Raw genomic sequence first — 23,208 nt, forward strand, 5'->3', positions numbered from 1 at the left:
AAATTAGTTTTATGGAGATATTTATACTCATTAGAAGACACTGAGGTGTTGAATGCTTTTTTTGAATCCACTATTACATCAAGCTTTTCAGATTAGACATGGTGAGTACAGAATAAAGATCAGAGAAACACAAGTGGTTCATTCATTCTTCAAGTCCATTGATCACTGCTGTCAGAATCATGACTGATCTGTACCTTGGTCCCCTTTACCTGCCTTTCTCCTTTACCCTTTGATCTTACCTTTGTTTCATATTTATACTGCCCACAGAGTGGAACAGGTACAGTCGGCCCTCCTTATCCGCAGATTCCGCATGCGTGGATTCAACCAACCGCGGATTGGGAAAACCTGAACGTTCTCTCTCCAGCATTCACTGAGCGTGTACAGACTATTTTTTCTTGCCATTATTCCCTAAACAATACAGTATAACAACTATTTACATAGCATTTACATTGTATTGGGTATTATAAGAAATCTAGAGATGATTTTACAGTACAAGCAGTCCCCGGGTTATGAACAAGTACCGTTACTGAGTCAGTCTTTAAGTGGGATTTGAAGTCGGAACAGGTATATCCAGTATTATTTAGCATCAGTTAGTCAAATGTTTGTCTTAGTATATAGTATATATTTTACCTTTCTGTGCATATAAAACACCTAAGAAATGTATATATTTCAATAATTAAACCACTGCATTGCTTAGTAATAAGTGTAGCTTTCATCGGGGCAGGGCCTTTCACATGCTCCATTAAAATTGTTCCGATCGTTGACCGACTGTAGCCTAACGCTTTTCCAATGACTGATGGCGTTTCACCTCTTTCTGATCGCTTGACTACTTCCACTTTATTTTCAATCATGATCGTCATTATTTTCATGAACATAAACACTGCAGATTCAGAGCTACACCGCCGGGTCCCAATGTCCACTGCACTGAGGTTAAATAAGGGACTTGAGCATCCGTGTTTTTTGGTATCCGCAGGGGGTCCTGGAACCAATCCCCCGAGGATAAGGAGGGCCGACTGTACTTCCTATCCTCACTTCTCCCTGGTGAATAAGTGGTTTTCTATGAAGCATTAGAAGTTGAAAGGCTGTGAAAGGCATAGACAGGGTAGATGATCAAATGGTTTTCCCAAATGTAAAATACTAGAGGGCATAGCATTAAGGTGAGAGGAACAATGTTTAAAAGAGACAACTTTTATGAAAGAGACCACTGGACCAAGCTTTTTAACAATGACTTATTGTAGGTGCCTGGAATTAATGTACTGCCAGGAGTGTTGGTGGAAGCAGATATAGAAACAGAAGGCATTAGTTGAATTTGGTTTCTCTTAACTAATCTCTGAAAGTTATTTTATCATTTTGTATGCTTCAGTTATATTCCACATTGTCTTCCACTCACATATACCACTTGTCTTCTTAATTTAATTCTGTAAGTCTGGTAAAATTCTGATTAATTTCTTCTTTTTTTTATTGATTTTTTAATGCATTTCTACAACACTACAACAAAAAAAACCCAAGACCAAAATAAGAGATTAATACAGTGCAAGAAACATACAATGATAATATGATTCAAAATAATGATAAAAAAAGCACCCAACTAAAGTTATGTAAAGTTAGTACCCACCCCCCACTGCAAGAGAAAAAAAACTCCAGACCAACCACAGCAAAATGTAGGAAATATAAATCAGAACATTCAAACCCCCAAACCTGTACATGAAAATAAGAACAAAAGATAATAATGCCTACTGCCAAGAAAAAAAAAGCTGAAAGTAAGGGACTGAAAAAAAACTTAATCTAAGGAAAAGTTTTGAAAATATTCCAGAAAAGGCCCTCACACCTTATGAAACTTTATGTCCGAATTAAGAAGTGAGTAGTAAATTTTTTCAGGGTCTAAGCAGGACATAATATCATTGAGCATGCGTGGGTGGGGCAACATCTCTCCACCTAAGAAGAATTAAACATCTAGCCGGAAGAGAAGCAAAAGATAATGTTCAACACTTAGTCGGACTCAAATGTGTACCCGTCTCACCCAAGGAACCAAAAAGAGCATCACAGGGTTAGGTTCTAAGTGGCAATTCAGAATATGGGATAAGGTTGGGAAAACATCTCTCCAAAATTTCTCTAGACTAGGGCAGATCCAGTAGATGATTAATTTCTCATGTTCGTGTATTTTTACTGAGGTGTGCCATTCAGGAACAAACATTGTACTCTGAGTGGGATTTTGTTAAGGTTTTACACAATTGACATTTTCTTACTTTAGGAGTCAATATTTGAGATTAAGATCAGCAATTTATTTCAATTTTATATTTGCACAGTAGTGTTGCTAATGTCGCTGTACAGGTATCTAAATATCTTTGTCCTGATCTTCTACTAAATCTGTTACTGAGAGGAAAATGCTTCATTTCATTTTCACTGTTTAATGGTTGCTCTCAATATTTGCCATTGTTCTGCCACTCTTAAGCACTAAGAAGTGGTGCCATTTTTTCTTTACTGTACCTCTTAGTGTCATCTGTAAGTTTGGATGGGTAGCTGTAGAATTGTACTCTCTGAAGGCGCAGGAGGAGGTCGCTTGTTGCATCATGGCTGATTGGAATCAGTCTTTCTCTCTGTCCTCATCCATTTCTTCATTGTGGTATTCATTTATTTAATGAAAAGCTGCAACCCCAGTTGGCAAATCCATTCAGTCAGTGACTTTCTAAGCTTCAACCTATTCTTTAACAATAATCTGCAGTATAGAGTTTTATCAAATTCCTTTTGGAAGTCTGCAAAATCAACATGCTAGAAACTTCCCTGCCCAGCATTCTCATTATCTCTTCAAAAAACTGATTAGACGTGATCTGCCTTTCCCACATACCAATCTCTCAAAGCGTTCATTTGCTTTTTCTTTGAATATGTATTCAAGTAATTTTCCCACAATTGCTTCTTCTACTTCTGTCTTTTTTTTCCCCATCTTCCTTTAGATCTTCAACTATGCTCTAGTTCTGTCAGATACAATAGCATATTCTGACAATCTTTAAGTACAGTTTTTGACTGAGATAAAGTTTCTTTTTTCTAGAGCTATGGTAGGGAAACAATTTATGACCCATTCCTCCTGTGCCTGGGGTATACATCATTCTTTTGGATATTCAATACCATTTGGAGCAATGTTAAAGTGTGGGCATGCTGCAATAAAGTGCTTGATTTGCATTTTAATAGGTAATACTTACACCATCCTCTATGTCCGATTATATCGCTAAATTCTGACTTCCACTTCTTGTAATAATAAATGTTTTATACCTTTGAGTTCAGTGTGAAGATGTTTAGATGAATTCATGGGTGAATATAATATTCAAGTTTTGCTCATCTAATGCAAGGCTGAAGATGTATTGTCCTGACTTTTAAGGATCCTGCCTCTGCTTTATGATTGAGCTTTATGAGTTTCATAAAAGGGTCTTCATCATTGTTGGGAGGTGGGGATGGAATGCACAATATGCTGGAATTGCAGATTTTTCAGATCTTTGAATCAATTTCAAAATACATGGAATATACATTCACTGGCCCCTTTATTAGGTACCTTCTGTATTTGTATATTTGTGGTCTTCTGCTGCTTCTTCATCCACTTCAAGGTTGTGCATTCAGAGATGCTCTTCCGCACACCACTGTTGCAACGTGTGGTTATTTGAGCTACTGTTGCCTCCTGTCAGCTTGAACCAGTCTGGCCATACTCCAGACTGGTTCATGTTTTTGTCTTGATGAACACTGAATTTTTTTTTGTTATTTGTACCATTCTCTGTAAACTGTAGAGACTATGTGTGAATATCCCAAGAGATCAGCAGTTTCTGAGATGTGCAAGTTACCCTCTCTGGCACCACCAATCATCCCACAGTCAAAGTCACTTAGATCACATTTCTTCCCCATTCTGATGTTTGATCAACTGAACTTCTGGACCATATCGGCTTGCTTTTCTGCATTGAGTTACTGGCACATGATTGGCTGATTAGATATTTGCATTAACGAGCAGGTGTACCTAATAAAGTGCCCACTGAATATATGCCTTAGATACAATTATGCGACTCTTCTTTGTATATTTTTGAGAATATTAGTTTTCTTGACAAATTCTCAGTAACTGTAGACAGTCGTTAATTTGAATCTCTGATGCAGTGTATGAATTTAAATTATTTTGCCTTTAATGAATTACTCCCACCTGTTTACAAGATATGCAAATAGTTTTATTTGTCAATAGCAAAAATGTTGCAGTAAGATGTGTTAAGTATTTAATTAGAGATAACTAGCACCCAGAATAGAATTCATGAAAAAATACTGCATGCTGTGAAATTAATTAAACATTTGAGATGAGGATTCTTTTTCTTTTGGATAGTCCTGATTTCTTTGAACGGTATAAGGGTTTTTTTTAATGAAGTCAGTAGAATATCAGATGTGATCAACAAAATACTTGAAGCCATCTTGAAATAATTCACCAACTTGCTGTGTTGGATTGATGTTGTTCATACTGTGCTTGTCTTGCAAACCTGAATTGCATTGCTTTTGTTTCTTTTCCTCTACAAAGGTTTCTTGAATTTGCATTCTCCACCCTCTTCAACTTGACATATTAATAACTGAAGTGGGTAGAAGGATTGCTTTCAATCTGTCCTGTTACTTTGAGTTGTAAGCAAAGATGTTAAAACATTCTGCACTACAAAAGAAGGAATTTGACAATGTGCCACCTTTTAATTTCAGCTTTAGATGATTAATATTGTATAATTGATGCTCTTGTGGCTCTGTGTGATGTTCTGTGAAATGTTAGCTAAGGACTCAATGCTGCTTATCGTCTTGTGCATTTGGACTATCAGGCAACTTTTTAAGTATTGTGAGATGCATCTTTTCTAACCTTGTCTGGAATGTATTTCCCTTGTACCCCGTATGATTCACCCCATCAGCACTGCTTCGTTGACTTGTTTTATGGCAGGCTAGCATGGTGGATCTCCTCTCTTCTTGTGGAATGTACCTTCACGGTAGATGTATCTGAACTGGTGTTTGGCAAGACTTCATATAACAATGCAGGGTATCCTTCTGACTCCATGTTGACTACAGGCTCCTGAGTTTTTTAACCCCTTTCCCTTCATTGATAGGGACAAAAACAATAGCACGCAATGAGGCCTTTGTGGAAAAGTGACTGAAATGAGTCATTTCAAAATGGTTGAAAAGCGTGGAATAATTATAAAATAGATATATACCTGGTTGATTCCTTGCTTGTCCTGTCGACCTGGGAGTGAGGACTTGGAGCTCATTTGCTATGTTTTTAATTAGCACAGAAGGGGTACATTGCCATTGCTGTGGAGAAGGCCAAAGCTGAACAGGTTGGTGTGGGAATGGGAAATCAGGATGGCCAATACAAACAGAATGCAGGTGCTCTGCAAAATGGCTACTCAGTTATCACTTGACCTTGCTGATACAGAGGAGGCCACAATAAGAGCACAGAGTACAGTAGGGAAGGTTGGAGCAGGTGCTTATAAATCTCCATTTTGCCTGGAAGGCCTGTTTAAGGTCTTGATGGTGGATAGAGAGGAGTTGCAGCTGTAGGCTAAATGAAGACTACAAAAACTGATTGTCTACAATCCAGTGGTATGAACATTGAACTTCAACCAAATGCATTTGGTTGGTAGGCTGCACAATTGTTCGTTTCAACAGCTGTTGAAAGAAAAAAAATTAAAAGACAAAATCACAGCTTTATAAGTATATCTTGATGACTTTTTATTTGGCTAAAGAATCAAAAGTTTGCACCCTTTCTGTAAAATGGAGCCGGTTAGTGAAGTGGATTCCCAGTGATTACCTTGCTCAATCAGTTTGTACGTGTCTGTGGCTAGATGACAGGGGGCTATCATTCTGTGGCCAAGATTGTGGGGGGAGGGTGAAGTACTGACTTGAATGGCCATAATGTTGGAACTAAAGGCTATAACATGGTAGATTAGTAACATGAATGTTAGGGCCTCATCTTGTATTTTTTGAGGTCATGGTATTCCTTCCTACATGTCCCCATGTTCCTTGGGGTTTTACTCCTTGAAGCTATGATCTGGGCCATCTTTTGCTTGTGGTGTTTAGCTGTAGCCCCCAATAGATTCTTGCACCATTCTGTCACCAAGGGCCTCTTTTGTGTCGTGGATCTCATTCCCTGTGTTTTTTTGCAGCTATGTTAATTGCAAGAACACTCTTACAAATGTTGTGCCAGAATGAGCAGGAATCATCAACACTGGAACTATGTGGTTGCACACAGGTGGCCAAGTTGGTAGTTGTGTCTTATTGCTACACAAGATGTTGATTCTTTACTCTTCATTTTTTCCCTCTAGTTCTGTTTGTGGCGGTAGTGGGGGGTGGTTGTTTGAAATCACACAGTCCCTGTAGGAAATATAAGGTCATAATTGAAGACTGTAACCTTTCTGCAACTTAAAAACAAAACCGTGCTAATGCATTGCTGTTCCAGCTCTCTGATTTCTGAGTAGATTAATTTCTAGACCAAAATATTCTTATGAATAAATTGCTGTTTTTCCTTAACTACTTTCTGTGCAGTAAATTATGTTGATTATATGCATTAAGTATATTAGAATCTTGATTTTCAAGAGAACAGATGGTTTCTGCAGTTATCAGCAATGATTATGTAAACTTGAGTGTGCGATTAAGTTAAATCAAATCTTCTCATTTGATAGTTTAAAATATTGCCAGTAGCCTTGGGCTATGGATTAGCTGAGGTGTTCCCAGTATGATAACAACAATGTATTGTTACTAGCACATTGTAAGGATGTCAAGTACCAGTAGGCAGCGAGGTGGTAAAGAGCTTTCAGCTGTTAAAATTACATATTTAGCACCTATATAAGTAACTTTATTGGCCTCCGTTATGTTGAAATTTCAAATGTTCTCCAATCATTTTGTCATCTGCAGCCTGGAGGGCATCACATTTTTTCCTTTCGCTTAAATCAAAAGGTGTGATTTTTATTTCCAACCCCTGGGTTTCGTTGTTAAACTTGATGGATCGCGAAGCAAACCGCAGCACTGACTCGTTTTGAGTCCTTGTGAGAGGGATTAAAAAGTGTAAAGGTTCTCTTTAGAAATGTTCATGCTTTATACTTTTGATGGATTCTTCTTGTGTATCAGACCAGTTATTGCAAATTCATCTCAATAATGAGTATTTGTGATTTGAAAAGGTCTTTGTGTTTATTGTATTAATTCCTCTCCTTTCATGCTGTATGTTCAAGGTATTCATTCCTGTTCCTTATTTTCCCTCTTCCACCCCTTCTCATCTTCTTTCTCCTGTTCGTCTGCTTGCCATCTGCCTTCAGAACTCTGTTAGTAGTTTGAATAAGCTAATAAAGTTCCTCTCAAAGATTTTGGTAAACTTTTTATGGATTACCCTGCTGTCTAGTATAGTTAAAATCATCATAATGAGTATTTTCCTGGCATTTCAGTTCTTTAGCCATTTATAATAGAATGTATCAAAATAATTCCCAGACTGTCTGTTCACTGGACAATGAGATTTTGTGAAACCGCTCCTCCCTCCCCCACCTGTGTGCTGAGCCCACTGCTGTACACTCTAATTGCACACAATTTGCATGGACAGAAAGTCGGGTAATCAGGTAGTCAAGTTCTCTGATGACAGGACAGTGGTGAGGCTCATCACCGATAACAATGAGATGACCAACAGAGAGGAGATGAAAGAGCTTGAGGCCTCATGCCAGGAAAATAACCTTTCCCTCAATGTCAACAAGACAAGGAAATGGTTATCACTTGCGCCACTCACACCAGCAACGGAAACTGAGCAGTTTCAAACTCCTGGAGTGTACATCTCGCACAGCCTCTCGGGATTCCTACTCAACCACGAAAACTCACCAGTACCTCTACATTCTGAGGAGGCTGAAGAGAGCTGGACAACACACATCAAACTCTCAACCTTCTACAGATGCACAGTAGAGAGCATTTAACATTCTGCATCACTGCATGGAATAGAAACTGCGCTCCAGCAGGCAGAAAGGCTCTACACTGGGTAGTCAAAACTGTCTAACGCATCACTGGGTCCAGCTTACCAACTTTATGTTTACTACTTTAACATTTCCTGTCACGAGTCACCTGATGTACAGAAACTCCATACCCAGTGTCACTTTATGTACAGTACATACAATCAATCTATATATATAAACTATCTTGTTTATTTCGATGTAGCATTGGAATAGACCCTCTGGCCCTTCGAGCTGTGCCACCCAGCAACCCCTGATTTAACCCTAGCCTAGCCACAGGACAGTTTACAATGACCAATTATCCTACCAAACGGTAAGTCTTTAAACCTGACCACTTGGAGGAAACCCATGCATTCACAGGGAGAGCATACAATCTCCTTACAAACAACATTTATATTTATTGTGTGTTTTTTGATTCTTGTGTTATTTATCTTATTGTGTTTTTTTTTGTGCTGCATCGGATCTGGAGTAACAATTATTTCATTCTCTTCTACACTTGTTTACAAGTAACTTGTGATGTTGAACAATCTTGAATCTTGACTCTTGTGACCGTTAATGGTGCATTGCATGTAGGTCAAATAATATCCCTTGCATAAAATGTTTTAAGAATGAAATTGGCAGTATTCTGGATTGTACAGTATCTATGGAAACTATTAATATTTTAGGTTGATGACCTTCCATTAGAACTCTGATTCTGCTTTTATTTCACATATCCACCATCTGAATTTTTTTTCCTTCTTCGCTATTATCCTTCACATATTGTAGGAATCAGGTTGTCTCTTGACTTTCACTTGAGAGTTTGCTTGAAGTGCAAAGGAAGGTGAAAAGCAATGTTCTGGTTTCTATAATGGACAAAGATTACAATAAATGTGACCCATACTATTTAGGACTTTAAATGTAGGTAACCATCATTCCCAAAGTTCTTCACTTGAGAGCAGTAATAGGATGTGTTGTGAGCTCTCATAAATCAAAAAAATTCCAGGCTATAAAGGAAATGTCTGCTTAAAAATTGCTCTGCAAAGACAGAATATTTTCCTCCCTAAGCTGGTCTGCATCAGTCCCTACTGAGACAAATCTATATATATAAACTATCTTGTTTATTTCGATGTAGCATTGGAATAGACCCTCTGGCCCTTCGAGCTGTGCCACCCAGCAACCCCTGATTTAACCCTAGCCTAGCCACAGGACAGTCTCTACTGAGACAAATGTCTGTGAATGATTGACTCCAGTAGTTGTTATTTTTTTATTGATAAAAGAGTAAAATGTTACTACGGTATGTTTTTTTGCAAAATGACTGCATAGTAGTCATGCTCCATGGTGCTTTAAGCCTACATTTAAATTTCCCAATTATGGATGAGAAGCACACAGATATATTTGGGTATAAGATCATTTGGGATCTGTGAATCCTTGATTTACTTTTTCAAACTGTGTGCAAATGAAAGAAAAATCAGAAATGCATGCCAAGTTCATTTTGAAGTAAAGTTGTCATGTTTGAACAAGTAATGTTACCAATGTTGGATAGATAATGCTGACAATCTATCTCCAATCCAATTATGTGAAAATAGCATTAAAACCTGCAATCCAGTCTCTATGGCATCAAAGTGGTGATTATGTGGACCACACACTGCTCTATTTCAGGGTCCTTTGGCATGAACAAAGCTGGAGGATTGTTCATGAGACTGGCCCACAAAACCAGTTTGCAGAAGCACAACTCCTTTTGCTGTGGATTAACTGTAACCATATTTTTAAATGGGCTGTTTCATCTTCTTTCATTTATTTTAATGAAGTATAATTGTTGCCTTTATAATTAACCCTTCACTGCATCTGTTTCCACTATAATTTAGATTTGTTCTATTATTGCAGGAGTGGTTCTTTGCACTTCGTCCTATAATTTTTCTATAATTCTACAGTTCCCATTCCATTGAAAAGTATTGATTTTGGAAATAAAAGACTGCAAGCATCAGCTTATGCCTCACATAATTAAAAATACTGTTACGTTTCTTGTCATTTGCTTTTCTTATCTATTCTGCTTCTTTCCTTATAATATTGTGCATTGTATCAGCCTTCACTCCATGGATCAAGTAATCATTCTCCTTTAGAAACATCAGTAACAACAAGCTGAATTGATAGAGCTCCTCTAACTGAATAAAATCTCCCATGCTTTTCCACAGGAACAATTTTTGAACAAAATTTGACACCATGTCATAAGGTAAAAATTAAAGCAAATACATTCTGATGACGACAGTTGAACTGAAGAAGAATTGGGAAGGAATTCTGGACAAGACATAAAACCCATTAGATATGGGGGCAGAATTAGGCATTTTACCCATCAAGCCTGCTCTACCAATCCATCAACTGAAAACACAGATGTCGCTGTTGAGTGATTAAAGTATCAGCAAACATTATTATTCTTTAGAATGGTGTCCAGTGCACCCTATCCAGGCACGACTTATTTGCTTTCAGATTCTCCAGTAGCTTGTGTACCAATTTAGTGAGGAGAAACTGGCACAGAAGTGAAGACAGCTAGGCTTAGATCGCTTCAGTTTTGAACAAAGGACCTAGAAATCTGACCGTGGACAACACATAAGCTGCACTCGAAAGAGATGGAGATGGGAGTTGGTCTGCTATGTGACTCTTACATTGCCTAATCAACACCTACCTCTACAGTTATACCAAAATAAAGTGAAATGCACCACCATAACATTATTACTGAATTCTATCCAGAGATGACTTGGAAATATGCATCAAAATGTGGGAGTTTTTAACCTATACTAATTGTATATACTAAAAGGGAGTCCAAGGTTATGTGTCGGAGATTGATATAGGAATATTTTATCTAAACAATGCATTTAATCAAACTCATTTAAATTCTTTCTTTCTTTATCAATCTTTTATATTGAGTTTCGAGTAGATAAACATAACAACGATAATGATACAAGGAGATCGGGATTACATTAATAACGGTTAACGTATACAGAAACAGACTCTGAGTAACATGTAATTTAAGCCTCTCAATCTCTTAGTAACTAAACATGAAAAAGACTCAAAAGAAAAAAGTTTTTTTACGGAAAAGAAAATCCCCCTAAACTAAAAAAAAACAAAATAAAAACAAAACAAACAAAAGCTGGGCTGCCATGTTTCATCAGTTAAAATCATTATTTGTCATTAACTCTGCTCCTCTATACATGAACAAAAAGTTATTGAGAAGGATTCGGAAAAGGTCAGCTCACATCATATGAAAATGTTGAATAAATGGCCTCCAAGTTTCTTCAAATTTAACTGAATTTAAAGCTCATTTAAATTCTAATTTAAGGACCTGTTTGCAAATAGACCTGATTCTTCATTTCAAATGATATTTGTTTATGAATTTATTTGATTTAGACTTGACCAGCTAACTACAGTAAAGCTGTGGCAGGTGACCAGGAAGCTTAAATGGGATGCCTGCACTAAGTTATGACAGATTTTGTATACTATTAAAATAATCTCTTTATTTAAACTGCCATAGAATATCCTATCTTATCTTGCTATTTTAATTTTAGGTTCTGTATTGTATATCACTTGCTGATTGTGGATACTTGTACCTTCTTTCTTTTACCTTGTTGGATTTTAAACTTGCAACTTATTACACCATGGTATTGGACCAGAATGCCAGACATCCTACACTACTGACAAAAAAAATCCTATCTAAATTAGTACAGTTTTAGACTACAACAAATCAGTATTCTCAAACATTGATTTGAAATTGTGAAGCTTTTTTTAAAGAAAGACTGACTAGCTTAACATTAGATTAGTTGCTGTTGTGTCTCTGGTACTTTGAAGACAATGTCTTGAAGTAGACTAAACAAATCTAAAATTGTTGCAGCTGTGAAAGATTAACCTTGTTGGTTTCATATTACGGAAGAATGACTACTTGGTATCAGTAGTCTTTACGTTTTGTTATGTAGGCACCTAAAATTATATGAGGAGCCCATGCGGAGCCATATTCTGTAATGCTGTGAATTGAGATGTGTGAAGTGGGATTGATCTTAAATTAGACTTCTCAGCTACCATTGACACAATGTTCTTAGTGGCTGTTTCCTGTACCATTAATTTGTATAATTACTCCGATTGTTAATCTTCGGGGGGGGGGGGGGAATATGGTTGAATAACATTTGTTAGTTTAAGCATTTTTTTTGCAGCCAACATAAATCACCTAAATTGGCCTCAATAATTAATTTGAGACTGATTGCACTAACTTACTAAAACTACCTCGACAGCACCTGGTGAAGCTGCAAACTCTATTCAGTAAAAGGACAAGGACTGCAATTGTTGAAGACTCCGCTACCTGGAGTGCGCTTATAAAATCACATGTCATATAGACTGCTAAGTCACAGTTCTGGAAGCACTGTAGAAGCTCCTCCTAACTGGAACTGCACTGGGTCAATTACTCGAGATCATTTACAAGCTGAGCCGTCAACAATTCCTCGGTCCATGGTCCTCGGGTGAATAAAAAGGAAGAGCAAACTTGAACTTTAACTTGTTACCTTCTTCAGTTGCTGCAAAGTCAATGTCAGCTTGAGCATGTCAGCCAAATCAACAGCAAACAATTTTATACCTCAAGTTAATATGGTCATTTGACCAATAATCCTCACATAATGTGAGGAGAAGGTTTGGATAACAGCTTGTCATCATTTTCAATTATCTCTGCTCCTGCAGCCAAATTCTGCACAATCATTTTAAAGAGCATTTAAAGACCCTATTAAAGATCATTTTCTTGAACTGAAAAAATATCTGACTGTTGGCATTAAATATAATGTTCAAAATTATTGTTATTAGTGTAGTATATGAATTGCATGGATTTTTAATGAGCAAGATAGAAATTCAGGATGACCGTGTTTCTAAAGTCATTAACATATGTCCTTTTGGAAAAACACTTTCTCGGGCCAGAGTATGAAGTGGTGAGAGAAAATTGCAATGTTTAGACTTGAGTTAAAAAAGGCCGGAAACACCACAGGGCCATCAGCACCTGCAGAAGAGGAATAAGTGAATGTTCAAGTCTGAGGTTCTTCCATAAGCCATTTTGCCCATCATACCTACTCTGCCATTTGATCATGGTTGATTTATTTGTCCCTTCAACCTCAAAGGACTGGGGAAGTGAGAAAACAAGATAACTTTTAAATGTGGGGAAGTGGTGGGGATGTGTGAGAGATGGTTAGAACACAGGGAATAGCTCTGAGATGTTGAGGCCTTGAGAGATGAGGGTTGTACACCAAATAAATGTTCACAGTAGCAGTGAATGAATTGATGATTTGACTGCACTAAGACAGCACATGTCTATGGAAGTAGTGGGAGCGATAGAATGTAGATTCTGAAATGTGTCCAGAGGACAAAACAAATGTGTAATTTGTTTTTGGGTAGGGTATACTGTTGAATGTAAACAATTTTGTATTGGGGTAACTTCTGGGAAAATAAATCTGTTGAAATTATATGTCCTAACTTTTAGTATGTTCCAGCATTTTGATTATAGTTAAGACTTTTAGGTTTTTCTCTGTCATGTAATTGATATAATGTTATGTACGTCTCTTTAAATTATGGACCTCCACAACAACTCTTTCCACATTTAAGGGCCATCTTTCTTGTCTGTTTACGTGGGACTGTTTCAATTTCTGGTAGTGTTCCATGTTGGCATATCATGACAACTTCATTCTTTCACAGGAAAACAAAAATGTGTAAGTTAAACACAATGAAAGTTTCAGTATTATTAAACTGTACTACACCTTTTGATGAACTCATGTTTAAATGTGAAATATTTTAGAATGAGTTGAACTGAACAAAGAAGGAGTCCATCCTTGACTGTTGTTGACACGTAGAAGTCCTTGGATCTTTGAGTTTATAGTTCAGCGGATAGAATTAGAAGGTAACTGTTGCTGCAGAACAGCTTAATAAGGAAACATCCCCATGGTCATTGTTACTTATTCACAATGGTGCTTTATATATTAGTGAAAAGCTGGACTCTCCACATCACCCACTATGGGATTACTCTGCTGCAGTGGTTTCTAACTCTTCATCTTACAATAAAACTCTAGTCTAACACCAATCTTTTGATTGTAAGTAATCTTTTTTGATCAGTTTGTTTATGTAAGTTTTATTTTGGTTGGATGGATTTCAGATGAAAACTGATGGGATTATTTTTGAAGTTCTGGGCCTTCCTCTCTTGCAGTAATGTCTCCTTTCCTCAGATGAAACCAATGACTATTATAGTGATAGCTAGAAATAATCAAACTGTTGTGCTTGCTTTCTGTGCAGAAAATAAAAGATTACATTGTGTTAAGAATTTTTTTCTCAGTTAAATGTAGGAAATGATCCAAGTTTGGTTTACCATTAACCAGAAAGATGTGGAATTATGGGACTGGTTTTGGTCAATTATTGTTAAAAACTGGAGATATTTTAAAGGTAGTAAGAGGTATACACAATTATGAGGGGACGTAGGAAGGGTAAATGTAAGCAGGCTTTTTCCACTGAGAGTGGGTGAGATGAGAACTAGAGGTCATAGGTGAAGGGCGAAAGGTGAAATGTTTAAAGGAACATGAGGGGGATCCTCACTCTGAGAGTTGTAAGAGTGTGGAATGAGCTGCCAGTGGAAGTGGTGAACGTAGGTTCGCTTTCAACATTTAAGAGAAATTTGGATAGTTACATGGAGGGGAGGGGTATGGTCTAGGTGCAGGTCAGTAAAACTGGCCAGATTAATAGTTTGGCACAAACTATAGATGGGCCAAAGTACCTCTTTCTGTGCTGTCGTACTCTTATGATTCTATGACTAGCCAGAGGAAGAACTCTATCTATCTTCACTTGGAAAAAAATAGTTCCTTCTGGTAAAACGAAACAAAGGGAATGAAACAAAGTTTTGAGACCATATAGATGGCAAAGTAATTAGGGGAGACTAAATGGTTGGTATACAGGTCTCTAAAACTGTTAACCATTTGCTGTTGAATCATTGTGCAGATAACAAAAAGGTTACCTAATTGACTCCCATCGTAGTTGTAAAATATTGCCAGTAAATGTTCTTATGGGTGCTTTCCAAAACTTCAAATCACAGCATTATTATACACATATAAAACTACCTTGGAGGTGAGCCATGGTGAAAGCTGAAATAGCTTTAAAGCTCTGTGGACTGATGGGCCATTACGAAAATTTATGACATTTATTTTCCATCTTTACAAGATGCACCGGTGCACTCTCTGGGTGAATACCGCTACCTAAATGCAGCGCCAGTAGCATTATACTAATTACTTTTTGACTTGTGTTGTAAATGCACCCTATGCTAAATGTCAGTATTCTAGAATATATTACTTGTTAATTTATTTGTGGCAATATTATTTTACATACTGTGTTGTGCACTTGGTGCAGAAGAATGTCGTTTCATTTGACAGTATACTGTACTTGTATACAGTTGAATGACAAAAAAACAAACTTGAAAATATAATGTTCTTTTTGTAGCTTTCTATTTGATTTAAGGGTACAGCTGAGATGTTGATTTGTGCCAATTAAGACACTGTTCTGAAAAATTCTGCTTGCTTTCATGTGCTTTATCATTGATTTGTAAGACATAATAAATCATTATGTAATCAATAACTGGAAAATTGAATTAAAAACTACCATGTTTGTTATTTATAGAAGAAGGATGAGTTTTAACTGACAATTTTCACAGATTTTCATGATGTTTGATGTCCCATTGACCTTGTGGGTGTTTTCTAAATTCAGTCGTTTCTGAGGATTAGACTGGTATTTATTACAACTGTTCCGATCACTGCAAGTTTAAAGATGTCTGGAAAAATAATTAACTTCTCTGCAGCTGAGTGATGTGGGAAAATGCCAAATATTTAATCAATTTAATTTTATTTTTTTCTCAGAATACTTTTGTCTTTCATTCCACTAGTTTTTCATCTGCCTGTAAATTGATTGCTTTTATCATACGTGTAATAAACTGAGTTGCATTTTTGTAGCTAATATTAAAAAAATGAAAAAATCCTTTTGTTTTTGTTATACAGAATACAGAAAGCATTTTTGTGGAGTTTAACCATAGAGAACTTCTAGATTTTTACAATAAGGTAAGATTTTTTTTATATTTTATGGCAAATCTCAATTCACAGCCCACATGCTATTGTTGCCTTTGTAGCAAGAAACCATCACTCCAAAACTGAACAATCAAAATAAAATTGTTTCTTTGCCTCCAAAGCCTCTCCGGCTCACTGACTGCTCAGTTAGCTTGCAATTGAGCTATAAATATAAGGTCTCTGTTTCTTGAGCCCATGATTTTGGTCAAATTGGTGATAGAGTTTATTATCATTCTGCATTGGTGAGGGCAGTGTTCATGGTAACCACATACTGAGGCTTGAACATAGTACACCATGTTGACATGCTGTGGGTTGATTGCTACTGGTAGACTCCATAAGTTCCTGAACAAATAGCTTCTTTAAATACATGCAAACCTGGTATCAAAACTGGTATCAATTTCAGAAGCAAAATCTTAGGAATCTGCTGGGGAATCTGTTCATGGATGTTGAGAGATTAAATCTGGTACAGAACCTGTGAGTCTTATTGATTTCAACTGAGATTTTATACCTGTTCTGAATTGGCCAAATGACACCATTTTCTCAGTAAATCCAGTAGAAGTTCTGTGTGGTGGGCTTATGGGATGGAAGGAAATGAAAACTACAACTCTTTATGTAGAAATTGACTCTCTCCACTGTCTGCCTTTGTCCTTGGTTGTGCACCTGAAGCTGAGCTGTGGGCTGGGCTTAATCAGATATTTGGTCTTGCATCCTGATTCAGAAATGCATCAAGAGCATTGCAAGAAAAAGTTTGTGAACCCTTTGCAACTACCTGGTTTTCTGCGTTAATTACTTAAGAAGTGTGGTCAGATCTTCATTTAAGTCACAATAATAGAGAAACACAATCTGCCTAAACTAATAACACACAAACAATTGTACATCTCGTCAGTTCTGAGTATGCCATTTAAACAATCTCAGTCTAGGTACAAAAAAATGTGAACCTCTGGGGTAATACCTTCTACAGAAGCTATTTAGTGGTGTGTGTTCCAATCAATGAGATGGGATTGGAGGTGTGGACTGCAGAGGTGTCCTGCTCTATAAAAAGATACACAAAGTCAGGTTACTGACAGAACCTGCTCTTCAGAAGAGCGATCTGTTTATGTGCACCATGCCTTGATGAAAACAACTGTCAGAGGGCCTTAGAATAATTGCAGAGATGCATGAAGCTGGGAAGGCTACAAAAGTATTTCTAAAGACCTTGGTGATCATCAGTCCATAATAAGAGAAATCGGAGGAAATTCAGTACTGTTGCTATTCTTCCTCGGAGTGGGTGTCCTGCAGAGATCACACCAAGCGCACAATGTGCAATGCTGAAGGAGGTGAAAAAAAAATCCAAGGGTAGCAGCAAAAAAAAAATTGCAGACATCTTTAGATCTTGCTAAAGTGTTTGTTCATACATTCATTATAAGAAAAAATACTAAACTAGGATGGTGTTCATGGAATGACAGCATGGGGAAAACCACTGCTCTCCAAAAAAAGTATTGCTGCATGTCTCAAGGTTGCAAAAGAGCACTTAGATGTTCCACAATGCTTCTAGGGCAGTGTTCTGTGGACAGATGAGACAAAACTTGAACTTATTGGCAGAAATACACACCTGTGTTTGGAGAAAAAAAGGGAACTACACACCAACACCAAAACCTCATCCTAATTGTGAAGCATGGTGGAAGGAGCATCATGGTTTGGGGCTGCTTTGCTGCCTCAGAGCCTGGACAGCTTGTAATTGTTGAGGGAACAGTGAATTAAAAATTGTATCAAGACATATTACAGGAGAATGTCAGGATAGCGGTCTGTCACCTGAAGCTTAATAGAAGGTGGATGATGCAAGAAGACAATGATTGAAAAAGAACAGTAAGTGAACAGCAGCATGTTTTAAAAGGAAGAAAATTTGTGTTTTGAAATAGCCAAGTCAGAGTCCAGACCTTAACCCAAGTAAGATGTTGTGGCATGACCTGAAGGGGAATGTTTGTACAAGGTATCCCAGAAATATTGATGAACTGAAACAATTTTGTATGGAGAAATGGTCTAAAATTCCTCCTTGCCATTATGTAAGTCTGACCAGCAGCTACAGGAAATGTTTGGTGGAGATTATTGCTGCTAAAGGAGGCTGTAACAGTTATTAAATACAAGGGTTCATACTTTTTCCAGCCTGGACTATGAGTGATTAAACTATGTGTTCAACAAACATAGGTGAAGTACAAATGTTTGTGTGTTAATAGTTTAGACAGATTGCGTTTGTCCATTATTGTGACTTAGATGACGATCAGACCATTTTATTATGAGTAATTAATGCTGAAAACCAGGTAATTGCAAAGGGTTCTCAAACTTTTTCACGACTGTAGATTGATTACTATAATACTGAAATGCAGCTCTGCTGAGCACAGGCCTCTCTCTCTCTCTCTCTCTGACAATAACCTCAACTTAAAAGATTTTTTCAATCATTCTGATATAGCTAAAATAGACTGAGCATGCCTTAGGCTTCCTCCCACATTTTATTCATATTAGAGGCTGACATGTATGTCTACATGAGGGATTCCCAGAATAAAAGCTAATTCTGTGATATACAGTGGCATGCAAAAGTTTGGGCACCCCGGTCAACATTTCTGTTATTGTGAATCGTTAAGTGAGTAGAAGATGAACTGATCTCCAAAAGTCAAAGTTAAAGATGAAACATTCTTTTCAACATTTTAAGCAAGATTGGTGTATTATTTTTGTTTTGTTCAATTTTAGAGTGGGGAAAAAAGGAAAGGAGCACCATGCAAAAGTTTGGGCACCCCAAGAGACTTGAGCTCTCAGATAACTTTTATGAAGGCCTCAGACCTTAATTAGCTTGTTAGGGCTGTGGCTTGTTCACAGTCATTGTTAAGAAAGGCCAAGTGATGCAAATTACAAAGCTTTATATAAATACCCTGATTCTTCAAACCTTGTCCCAACAATCAGCAGCTATGGGCTCCTCTAAGCAGCTGCCTAGCACCCTGAAAATTAAAATAAATGATGCCCACAAAGCAGAAGGCCATAAGAAGATAGCAAAGCGTTTTCAGGTAGCCATTTCCTCAGTTCGTAATGTAATTAAGAAATGGCAGTTAACAGGAACAGTGGAGGTCAAGTTGAGGTCTGGAAGACCAAGAAAACTTTCTGAGAGAACTGCTCGTAGGATTGCTAGAAAGGCAAATTAAAACCCCTGTTTGACTGCAAAAGACCTTCAGGAAGATATAGCAGACTCTGGAGTGTTAGTGAACTGTTCTACTGTGCAGCAACACTTGCACAAATATGGCCTTCATGGAAGAGTCATCAGAAGAAAACCTTTCCTGCATCCTCACCACAAAATTCAGCGTCTGAAGTTTGCAAAGGAACGTCTAAACAAGCCTGATGCATTTTGGAAACAAGTCCTGTGGACTGATGAAGTTAAAATAGAACTTTCTGGCTACAATGAGCAAAGATATGTTTGGAGGAAAAAAGGTGCAGAATTTCATGAAAAGAACACCTCTCCAACTGTTAAGCATGGGGGGTGGATCGATCACGTTTTGGGCTTGTGTTGCAGCCAGTGGCACGGGGAACATTTCACTGGTAGAGGGGAGAATTAATTAAATACCAGCAAATTCTGGAAGCAAACATCACACCATCTGTAAAAAAGTTTAAGATGAAAAGAGGAAGGCTTCTACAACACACCTCAAAATTCACAATGGACTACCTCCAGAAGCGCAAGCTGAAGGTTGCCATGGCCCTCACAGTCCCATGACCTAAACATCAAAAATCTGTGAATAGACCTCAAAAGAGCAGTGCATGCAAGACGGCCCAAGAATCTCATAAAACTAGAAGCCTTTTGCAAGGAAGAATGGGCAAAAAATCCCCCAAACGAGAATTGAAAGATTCTTAGCTGGCTACAGAAAGCGTTTGCAAGCTGTGATACTTGCCAAAGGGGGTGTTATTAAGTACTGACCATGCAAGGTGCCCAAACTTCTGCTTCAGGCCCTTTTCCTTTTTTGTTATTTTGAAACTGTAAAAGATGGAAATAAAGTAATCTTCCTCAAAATATTAAAGAAATGTGTCATCTTTAACATTATGCCTTTTGGAAATCGGGTCATCTTTTACTCACTTAACTATTCACAGTAACAGAAATTTGTATGCCACTGTATAGTGGCTATTGAGTCTGAGGGCCTAAGCTAGAAATTTATCTGACTTCTGGATTTTAGGTTAGGATATTCGTGACTCATATGCAGCAGAAAGCAGAACGGATCTGTCGATGGAAGATCTGAGCAACCAATCACATTTTGTTGTTGGGGTGAAGTGCCTGCTCACAGTTGCCATTCACAGTATTTCGATGGCCTCGTCTCTCCTGATGCCATTTGCTGTTCGACATCAGTCTTTGGGGTCTATGGCATCCAGTTACAGTGATATAGTCATCTCTGAGCAAGCAAACACAGTCAACCAAAGAGGAAGTTCTTTTTATATAAGAAAATTTCTAATTAACATTTTAAACCATCTTACGGATAACAAAATAATGGTTGGAATATTCATGTGATAGTGTGATTTTTACATTACTCATATAAAGCAATTTGGGTTTTTTTTAAAGCTTTTTACTTTACAATGGGATATTTTTAAAGATTTATCTGAGGTAATGACAGTTCACCAATTTTGTTGGGGGGGGTTGCAAATCAGCTGAATCTGCTGTTAAATGTTATTTAAAGACTGAGTTATGCTGTGCAGATAACAATGAAGGCTGCAAAAGCTGTAGGTAAACAGTGAATCACTGACAGAAACTTAATTTCTCTTTTTAACTAACGTACATAAGAAATTACTATCAGGTTTTCTCCATTGTAGCAGCGAGCATTAATTTAGTTGCTATCATTTCTCTGTACAAGTTCCAAGGCATTGCATCTATGGACCTATTGCATTGTTGGACCTATGGTTTGTATAGCCTGTGAACTGTCTAAGGTGATAGAATCTAAGTGACAAGAGCTAACCTTGACCAAACTCAACTCAATCAAAATCCTTTCCACTGTTAAGCATTATTTTGCATTCAAATGTTTGCCGACATAATGCTCAATGAATAAGACTTATCTAAAATATGTATTTTTTATATCTTCTATAGTTGGAAACTATTCAAGCACAGTTGGATTCTCTTACATGAACAAGATGTTCTCATCCACAGAACGCACACTTGTCAACTGCAAATTTAATGACTGAGAAGTTTTCATCACATAATACACACTGCAGAAATCAAATGAACTGTTCCCAGTGATGCGGTATTGCTATGATGTTACCACTTTTTGATATCTATACCAGTCAATTGTACTTGGCTTTCACTCCTTTTTACTAAAAATTCAGTAGCACTTGAACTGCACGCTGTCAGACCAAAAGGTCCCCTCGGTAGATTTAGATTTATTGACAATATTTTTGGATGAATTGATGTTCTGACCATGATGTGATTTTTAGATTTGTCCTCAGCCAGAATTAAAAAGGATATATTCGATTCAAAAGTACAAATAAAAATTGTAACGTAGCTCTAGGATAGACTGAACAGCAATAATGGCTTTAATTAGATATTGTCATTGGAGGCTGGATAATTCATGGGACTGCTCTTATATTTTCTCATTTTGTTGCATTCCAGTGACAGTTTAGAATGACTGTATCAATCTATATATGATATTTATGAATTTCAGGTTATTAATACAGACACCCTTCTGTAGAATTGTACTTCCTAAAGCTAAAAGACATTGTAATCATTTTTTGTTCCCGTCACATTTTCCATATTGTACGTGTTGAAAACCAAACTGAGATGTGTTACGTGCCATGTCATTGATTATATTGCCAGTTGAATTAAAGTGTCAGAACAAATCTTTTTGTGGACTCCAAATGTTCATGGAATTTCACACTAAGTTGAAGTGGAATCATCTGCATGTATTGAAATAAATATGAAAATGTTGATTTTGTGTGTGGATTTTTACTGCACAGACCTTTCACTGTATAGTGTTAGGTATTGTTGGGTTATTGGATGAAAAATTAGCACCCACACACCACATGTACACACATTTACGATCATGCAATAGTAATGGCAAAGATTCTTTCTTTTCACTCTAATGCAGCTTTTCTTATTGTAGATTTTAATTTTCCAAAGAAGAACTCCAGTACGATTTTTGGAAAGGCATCTCATGGGTAAAGTAGCAATTCCAGACTAAACTTGAATCAATGCTTGACAGCTGTGGCAGAGCTTGAATGCTCTTACAAAGTGAAATCAAGAGACTTGGGTGACAACAGGGTTTCGTAACCAGATGAGTTCAATGCCTTCTATGCTTGCTTTACGGCCATAAGAAATGAGAGCAGAATTAGACCATTTGACCCTTTGAATCTGCTCTGCCATTTCATCATGGCTGATCCACTTCCCTGTCAACCCCATTCTTCTGCTTTCTTCCTGTAACCTTAGCCACCCTGACTAATCAAGAACCTGTGAACATCTGTCATAAATACACCCAATGACCTAGCCTCCATAGCCACCTGTGGCAAGAATTTCACAGATACATCACACTCTGGCTAAGAAATTTCTCCTCATCTCCTTTCCAAATGGACATCCCTCTATTCTGAGGCAATGCCCTCTGGCCCTAGACTGCCCCAGTATCCACTCTAACTAGGCCTTTTAACATTCAATAGGTATTAATGAGATCCTTCCCTCATTCTTTGAAATCCCAGCGAGTAAAGGCCCAGAGCCATTAATCACTTCTCATCTTATAAGCCTTTCATTCCTGGAATCATTCTCACGAACCTCCTCTGAACCTTCTCTAATGTCAGCACATCCTTTCTTAAATAAGGGCACAGACCTGTTCATGATACTCCAAGTGAGGCCTCACCAGTCCCTTATAAGGCCTCAGCATTATATCCTTGCTTTTACATTCAATTCTTCTCAAAATGAATGCCAACATTGCAGTTGCCTTCCTTATCACTAACTCAACCTACGAGTTAAGGTTTAGGGAATCCTGCATGAGCACTCCCAAGTCACTTCGCCCTTGGGATTGTTGAATTTTCCCCTCATCTAGGAAAAACTCTGTGCTTTTATTTCTCCTACCAAAGTGCATGACCGTACATTTCCCAACCTGGGGTCCATAGACCCGTTGCTTAATTGTATTAGTCCGTGGCATTAAAAAGGTTGGGAA

The 23,208-nt window shown here is 37.5% G+C and overlaps 1 protein-coding gene across 3 annotated transcripts in view; it reads left to right on the forward strand.

Annotated features, from left to right (window-relative positions):
• The window catches only part of commd10 (COMM domain containing 10), a 79,526-nt gene extending 57,538 nt beyond the window's left edge, over positions 1–21,988 (forward strand). For all 3 annotated transcript variants that reach the window (XM_059969612.1, XM_059969613.1, XM_059969615.1), the window contains 2 exons: positions 16,001–16,060; positions 21,153–21,988. In XM_059969612.1, coding sequence (XP_059825595.1) covers positions 16,001–16,060; positions 21,153–21,191 — 99 coding nt within the window. In that variant the 3' untranslated portion in view covers positions 21,192–21,988. The remainder of the gene's footprint in view (positions 1–16,000; positions 16,061–21,152) is intronic.
• The last annotated feature ends 1,220 nt before the right edge of the window (positions 21,989–23,208 follow it).

The sequence above is a fragment of the Hypanus sabinus genome, chromosome 5 (assembly GCF_030144855.1).
Source record: "Hypanus sabinus isolate sHypSab1 chromosome 5, sHypSab1.hap1, whole genome shotgun sequence".
NCBI classification, from domain to species: domain Eukaryota; kingdom Metazoa; phylum Chordata; class Chondrichthyes; order Myliobatiformes; family Dasyatidae; genus Hypanus; species Hypanus sabinus.